We start from the raw sequence: 8,279 nt of genomic DNA on the forward strand, positions 1-8,279 counted from the left end.
ACACACACACACACACACACACACACACACACACACACAGTTCAACACTTGCCATTTGCTTATTTGTTGATTGCCTTGTGCATTGATTTGATACCTATTTAGCTGGGTCTAAAAGTTATATAAAAGTCATATATAATATAACTTTTATAGAATTACTAAGAGATTCCCTGTATTATGAAACTATGTCTATGTCTATGCGTGTGTCTGAGGACTCGGGTTCCTGATGCAATAGAGGTAGGAGTCGATGAAACTCTGGGCTCTCTGTGAATGACTGAGCCAAAATTATTTTTTAAGCTGGTGCAAACAGGTGCTTTTATAGTGTATGTGCGTGAGGTGCTGTAATGTAGTTTACCGATCCTTTGTTTAAGCTTAAAATTTCTTTAAGCAATTTTTCTAAAAATATAAATGTTCCTATTTCTGTACCTGACACTGATATTAGTGTCTTGAGGTATCACACCATTTAATTTAATTTAATTTTTTATATTTTATTTAATTTTATGTAAAGGGGTCCTATTATGCTCTTTTACAAAGTCTTGATTTTGTTTCGGGGGTGTACTAGAACATGCTCTCATGCTTGGTGGTTCGAAAAACGCATTATTTTTCACATAATTTACATTATTAAAATAGCTTTCTCCCCAGCCTGGCACAAACAGCTCGATTAGTTCCGGCTTTGATGAACTTCTTCATCGTCTCGTCTGATGCACTCAACCAAGCGTTCTAACCACAACCTCGCCCAGGCGGGAATTATTTTTAATGATATTCTAATGGGCCGCTTTGTGATATCACAAAGCCCGGAAAACAAACGCTGTAGTCCAAACGAGCCGTTCGTTGTAGTTCTTGAAAAGGGATTTAAAAAAAATGAAATATCTCCCTTTGGAGTGGACTTTGAGATTTGTAACTTTTTTTGGGGGCATCTTTTTTATGCCCAAACATACACACTACACACTGACTAAAATTTAAAAAGTGAAAAAGCATAGGACCCCTTTAATTTCATTTTTCTATTTAAGCACCAACATATCACTTTTAAACTTGTTGAAACATTCTGGGTATACTGTTGTTCTCTGCTCTATTATGTAAATGAATGAGTGTTTGCATTTTTTGCGTGACTCATGTCTATTTGCTTGTGTATAGCCGAGGATTTAATTTGATTGTAGTGAAGCCACCACCTTCTCCAGCAGTCACTTAATCCGTTTATTAAGCTCGTATCAGCCTCAGGATCTTTAGAGCCTCTGGATTCTGAATGGAAGCTCTGCCATACAAATAGATGGATGACATGGCGCAATACAGCTTAATAAAAAGCACTGTGCTAGAAATGTGCTTTACTAATCCACAACTTCAAAAGATTTTATACACTACCTTGACTTACAAAAGCAAATAATGTTATCATTAAGATGTTTTTGAAAGACGTCACCAAGGCTGCTTTTTATTTCAAATAATATTGTGAATTATTATCACAATTTAAAAGAAGAGTTTTAAAACTGTTTCGAATTTTTATATATTTAAAAATCAAATTTATTCCTATGATGGCAAAGCTGAATTTTCAGGCAACATTTTACTCCAGTCTTCAATATAAACTGTGATACATACAGTACATACATACATTTATTTGTTTATTTATTTAGAACAGCATACATTACATTTGTAAGATGGTAAAAGACTGTACTGTCACTTTTGATCAATGCGTCCATGTTGAATATTTAAAAAAAAAAAAAAAAGTCACAATTTGAATGACTAAATTGACACTTTTTTACTAGGCTTTTTATAGTTTTATTAAGTATGGCATTAGAGAGAGAATGAGTGGTAGGTGGTAGAAAAGTGGTAGAAATGGCAATGGGATTAAGAAAATTATGTCATGATTTAAGATTTTATTAATTTCCCTGTCTTGTTAAGGCCTAGAAATCACATTTGGTTTTATTTTAAATCTCTGAAGTTTCCAGGTTTTCCATGACCGTGTGAACCCTGAACTATCTTAGTCCGTCCTACATTTCTCAGGCAGCAGTCAGTCATGACGGAACATCTTGTACTTGTGGCCTCTTTGTTTATTTGTTTGTTTTTCTCTGTTTGTTTGGGCTGTGCAAGTCGAAATGGGCCTCCCCATCGGTCTCGACAGGATCACTACAGCAGGGATGTTGCCATTTGGTCAGTCAAGCATCCATCTGTGGAGCTCTCTGTAGATCAGACATTTGAGATTGAGCGGAAGAAGTGTTTCAGGGTCGCTGAGGAGACATTTCATATACGCTGTGCTCTCTCTCTCTGGCATCTACTGGGCCGTCAGTCACACTCCCAGAAATCTCAGCTGCCAGTCAGTGCTTCTCCAGGCCCCAGGCAGACAGGCTTTGGCAGACTCTGGTTTGACCGTGGCCCCTGACTGCTCACTAATCAGCTAGCGCCAACAGTGAAGGCCTTTTTGCATAGTGATTTCTCATTCCCTCTTCTCTCCCACTTACATTGCTTTTTGAAGTTACTTTCTTGGCTGATAAAAGTGGGACAGTGACAACAGAAATGGAGTAAGAGGAGGTCTTATTTACACACTATGTCTCTAAGTCATTACTGCCTTCAGGACAAAACAAAATAATCTACAAAGAAAAATCCCCAAACACTGCCTATTGTTTTCAGCTACATTACTGACAAAGTAATGAGGACTTATGCATCTACACTGTATGAGAGGGCATTCACCTCAACAGCGCAGGAAATCCATGAGGAATAAAGCAGAGGACCACTTTAATGAAATGTTATCGACAGATTCCCTCTAGCCCAGCTTGCCCCAATGAGTCTGTAAGGATATTTCTTATTTTCAGAAGGCTTGGACATTGGAGTGACACTCTTGGCTTTTAGATGCCCTGTACTATTCCTAAAATATTTTCAAATCAAATTATCCCCCCAAAAAACTTGTGATACAATATGTTCAGTTAAGAAAATTGTATTAATTTTAAAGTGAAATAAAAAATGTATTTTCCTGAATCTTTCAAAATATCAGTCTTTATTTGAATCTTAAAGTGATAGTTCACCCAAAATGAAAATTCTGTATCATTCACTCACCCTCATGTCATTCCAAACCTCTGGAATGCTGGGACCTCTACAATTGAGTCAGTGAGTTGAATTCAAGAACCTGATCAGGCTGATTTGTTACCCCTTTTTTAATGGATAAGCAATTAATTGAAAAGATCAGATTCGATTTGTTCACAAATCAGACATCATTTTTTGCAATGCGGGTGCAGTGGTCCTTTCATTTGTCCTCCCTGTCTTTTTAGTGTATTTCTCTCTTTCTAATGTGGTTAAATAATAATTCTAAATAATAATAATAATAATTCCATGTTCTTTCCTTTAAAACCCCATTACAAATCTAATTATAGAATACACAAATGGATGTGTGTACTTCTGAATGCCTCTCTCTCTCTCTCTCTCACACACACACACACACACACACACATACTTGTATTTGTGGTTTACGGGGACTCTCCATAGGCGTAATGGTTTTTATACTGTACAAACTGTATTTTCTATTGCCCTACACCAACCCTACACCTAAACCTACCCCTCACAGGAAACTGCTGGCAATTTTTGAATTTCATAAAACACCGTTTTGTATGTTTTTTTAAGCCTTTTGTTTTACGGGGACACAGGAAGTGTCCTCATAAACCATGTTTACGTTGTAGTACCCATGTCATTATACACATTTGTGTCCTCATAAACCATATATACCTGTACACACACACACACACACACACACACACACTTCTCTTAATCTCCTGTAGAGGTCACTGTATACCAGTCTCTTTGTCTCCATTCACATTTGTCTCATGTTGGCATATGAGATTGGACATGTTGTTTGTTTGTTTGTTGTTTGTTTGCTTACATCTTATTTTTTTATTTTCCCAAATAATACGAGACCATGTTTATCCTTTCAATCATGGTTTTGTTTTATAAGTGGAGGATTTAGTACCTTGAGCTGCTTTAGGGAGGTTATACTGCCAAAAACCAAAAGCATCAGTGTCCCCTCCCCTCATTTTTACCGGCCTTTTGTTTAGTTTCTAAGAAGTACCTCTAAGTCCTGGGTTTTTGCCAAGCCTGAGCAATGCGGGGAGCCAAACTACAACAGGGATGCAATTATCTTGTATCTTGCCAGTTCCTTTACAAAATAGAAGAGACTGGTTCTAGCTGTCACATTTTTTTACTAATTTCTTATTTCTCAGGGTCCATTTCTGTATAGGTACAAAAAAAAAAAAGTCTCTGCTACAATAAAACATTATTGCCGTTATTATTGCCCAAGAAAAAGATACAGTTTCTTTAACACCTTGTCGACCTTTTTTAAAATGATATTGGTGCTAAGTTGTCACAATGGTAACCTGCCATTAAATAGCCTGTTATAGCCTTTTTACTATTTACAATCACAATTTAAACAGTAAAACAATTATAAAGCACAAGCAATTTGTGAAACAGCAAAAAAATGTCATACAAAAATATAAAATCATTGCTTTTACTATATATTGTAATTAATACATTATATAGATTGCAATATTTAAAATGTGATATGATGATGAGTTAAAAAGTGTATTTATAAAGGGTATTTATAAATTATTATAAGTAAAGAGAGTTTTAAACTAGGGTTTTGAAACCAACATACAAAAACAAGCATTTGTGCCTCTCTTTGTATACTGTCTTTGTACTATTTATGCACACATGTCACCATGTAAACAAGCAAAGATACCTCACTACAATAAGTTATACAGCAGCGGTATATTGGAAGATAAGTCGTTGGATTAGATTTCAGGTGACAAAAACCTATTTTACACATCTCTATCAGTAGTGCCATTTGAAAATGTGATGCCATCTGGTTATGATGAGAGATGGGGTGGGCTGCACAGGCAAGAAAATATCATCTGAAGCTAGATGTTCAGTCGAGAGGGCTGTGTGCTCTTGATATGAATGAAAATTAATAAATAGTCGAGCATTTTAAGAGGATTTGTGCCACATGCAGGTGCTCATTTAAACCTTATATAAGTGTTTAAATGCATCAAGATGCAAGCATTAAAATGCTGAATATGATTCTGTTGATGAAATGTAATCAAGGCCTCCATCCACATTATATGGAGAGCCAGTAAAGTGGATGTGATCTCTACTTAGTGCTTAGAATAGATTTCATGAAATACCGCAGCAAATTAATTGCACAATTTTTAAAAGGCTGAAAATTAACCCGCCCTCTTCTTCCTCTAGGGGATTGACTTTGCGGCCTTTACGGGTTACATGTTCCTGGGAATCTGTCTGGTGCTGCTGACCTCATTTCCTTTTTTGAGAATGCTGTTCTGGAATAAGAAACTTTACAACAAGGAATCCAGTGAAATCGTGGGTGAGTATTCATTTATTCTACTCTGTTCCTACGCACCAGGTTTCCTAAAATCATACGGAACTATCCTCAAGAGTATGTAGAGCCACTCTGCTTTCCTTCGTTTTTGATTCAAGCTCTTTTGTTCTGACATGTGCAATGAAAAATTCATTCATAATCCCATTGACCTAGATCGTAAAGAATGAGCAATCATTTCTAAAAACCATAGAGTGGTTGAGGGCACACTTGACCTTCCTTTGTTGACAGCAGTTCTTCCTATATGAGTATGTGAATGAGTGTCATACACCATTCTACACTATTTACACCAAATATCATATCCTATCCAAAGCTCCTTACATTTGGCCTTTGAGCCCATGTGACTGGGATAGGCACAGCCTACCCTTTCATGGATGATTATAACCTCGGCAATACATCAATTTTTCATCCGCCCCTCCTTCTCTCCCACATCCCACGATCACATTGATGCGTTTAGTCTCTCTGTACCCTTCAGGCTGTTTTCCCTTATTTTTCCATTATTCTTATCGGATGAGCCTGTGCCAAAAGCCTTAAAGGGGTCATATGATGTTGCTAAAAAGAACATTATTTTGTGTATTTGGTGTAATGAAATGTGTTTATGCGGTTTAAGATTAAAAAAACACATTATTTTCCACATACTGTACATACTGTACACTCCTCTATGCCCCGCCTTTCTGAAACGCGTCAATTTTTACAAAGCTGATCCACAGCACGAAGTTGATGTATTTCCTCAGCTACCAGCAAGGATCAGCTCTAGGCATGACAAAGCAGAAATCGTCCTCTTTTGGAAGGCCAAACAAAGTAGTTTAGCTTTCACAACGAAACACACAGCGCCTTCACGACATGGCAGCAACAACAATACTACAGCGAGAATAAAAGTTACACCTTCTTTCTTTGCGTGAACATTTGGGCGACGTTATGCAAATCTTCCCACATCGTGACGTAGACATGTGGGGCGTGTTAGAACGAGCCGTTTTAGGTAGGCGTGGTTGACTCTTAACTTTTATAAAGAATATGTCTTTGGATTTGAGACTTTAGTCTTTGCAACTTTACAGATCTTCTTTATGCACCAAGAGCTTGTAACACTTCAAAGAGAAAGGAAAAATTACAATCGCATCATATGACCCCTTTAACGCCTCTTTATTAAATACAAAAATCCTGTCATAGATGACCTCTCTCAAGACCTAGACTTATGCACAGTTTTCAGACAGGACATGTTTGAGGGGTCAAAGTTTGTCTGGTTAGCATGGCCCATTTAGAAGAAGAAATTATTTTATTTTCAAGGAACATACATTACAAGGGCTTGGAACTGTGTGTTCTTGTGTAATTAGTCAAATTTAGAGTTCAGGTGATTAGCTAAAAAAACCTCAGTGCCCAGAGCTGCCTGTGAGCAAAGATAGCACATTTCAAATTGTACTTTCAGGTGTCAACTGTTTTAAATCTGCAATATTAATAATTTTCTTACTATCTACAAAAATAATCCTAACAGGGTCCGTGTTAGAGCATGTTTATGGTTGTACTGTCATCAGCCCGTCATAATGTATGTCGTCCTTGTATCTTGATATCCACCATTGTGTAATGCTTGCTTGAAATGGGTGATGTGTCAGAGAATTGCATATTTATGACATTTTGAAGGAACAGGACACATTTAGCCCAAGTGTGAAGGTGCTAACACAGCTAGAAAGGCCGTTGAAGCCATCATAGACTCTGACAGGTCAATACCACTCTCACCTAGGGAGTCATCGCTTCATCACCGCCTCCACTGAAAGCCAGTCTGGCCAGAACAGAATTTTGGGTTCATTTCCAATGTTTAGATTGTGTCAGTGCAGTGTGAAGTTTGTGAATATGAAAAAATAAATAGGTGTTTTTTTATTTATTTATTTATTCATTCATTTAGTTATTGTTCATTTTTTGTACACTTACCCTTCAAGCTTCAAAATAGGATGCGTAAGTAAATAAATAAATAAATACATAAAAAGTAGTTAAATGTAGCAAAAGCCATTTGATAGCCTTTTTTTCTGAATTACACTCACTTTTTGGGTGAACTATTCCTTAATTAAAGTCACAATTTTATATATACAGTGGGTATAAAAAAGAATCACCCCCCTTTAAAATAATCATATTTTGTTGCTTTGCAGCCTGAAATGAAGATGGACACAGTTTTTGTTTTATCCAACTGTATTACTGCAACGTATAACATTCAAGTGAAAGATATAACACCAGCATGTCAGAAAAAAAAATAAAAAAAAACAAACAGAATCACTGAGTTGGAAAAGGGATCATCCCCTCCTAAAAATGCTGTGTAAACTCAATCAGGTGTAGCTAATCACCTTCTCAATGGCACACAAAGCCATTTGACTTTCAACTGTGATTAGCTGTGATCATTTTGATTAGCTCATCATGAAAAGAGCTTTCCTGGAGCATTTCAATCCTTGGTAGTGCAACTGAAGCAAACAGTCAACTATGGGTGGCAAGGCACTGTCAAAAGATCTCCAGGATAAAGTTGTGGACAGGCACAAGTCAGGATAGGAGATGGCTAAAAAAAAAATTCAAAGGATTTATCAATGCTTAGAAGCACAGTGAAGTCTATTAATTAAGAAGTGAAAGGTATTGCAACACAGACCCTCTCTGGATCAGGACGTCGCTCCAAACTGGTTGAAAGAGCCAGGAGGAAACTGCTCAGAGAGGCAACCAAGAGGCCTACAGCAACTCTGAAGCAGTTGCAGGAATTTATGACAAAGAGTGGTCATTGTGTGCATGTGACAACAATATCACAAATTCTCCACAAATGTGGTTTGTGTGGGAGTGATGCAAGAAAAAAGCCACTCCTCAAGAAAGGCCACATGCAGTCATGACTGAGCTTTGCCAAAACAAACCTTAAAGATTCTGAGGCAGATGAGACTAAAATGTAATTATTTGG

General features: G+C 37.0%; 1 protein-coding gene across 1 annotated transcript in view; it reads left to right on the forward strand.

Annotated features, from left to right (window-relative positions):
* Nucleotides 1-8,279, forward strand: part of LOC107716962 (P protein-like) — a 93,462-nt gene that overhangs the window by 32,017 nt on the left and 53,166 nt on the right. Inside the window, exon 15 of the mRNA XM_016523603.1 lies at nucleotides 5,215-5,347. Within this exon, the coding sequence (XP_016379089.1) occupies nucleotides 5,215-5,347 (133 nt within the window). The remainder of the gene's footprint in view (nucleotides 1-5,214; nucleotides 5,348-8,279) is intronic.

This window comes from Sinocyclocheilus rhinocerous, unplaced genomic scaffold (assembly GCF_001515625.1).
Source record: "Sinocyclocheilus rhinocerous isolate Xijiao unplaced genomic scaffold, SAMN03320098_v1.1 scaffold3102, whole genome shotgun sequence".
NCBI lineage: Eukaryota > Metazoa > Chordata > Actinopteri > Cypriniformes > Cyprinidae > Sinocyclocheilus > Sinocyclocheilus rhinocerous.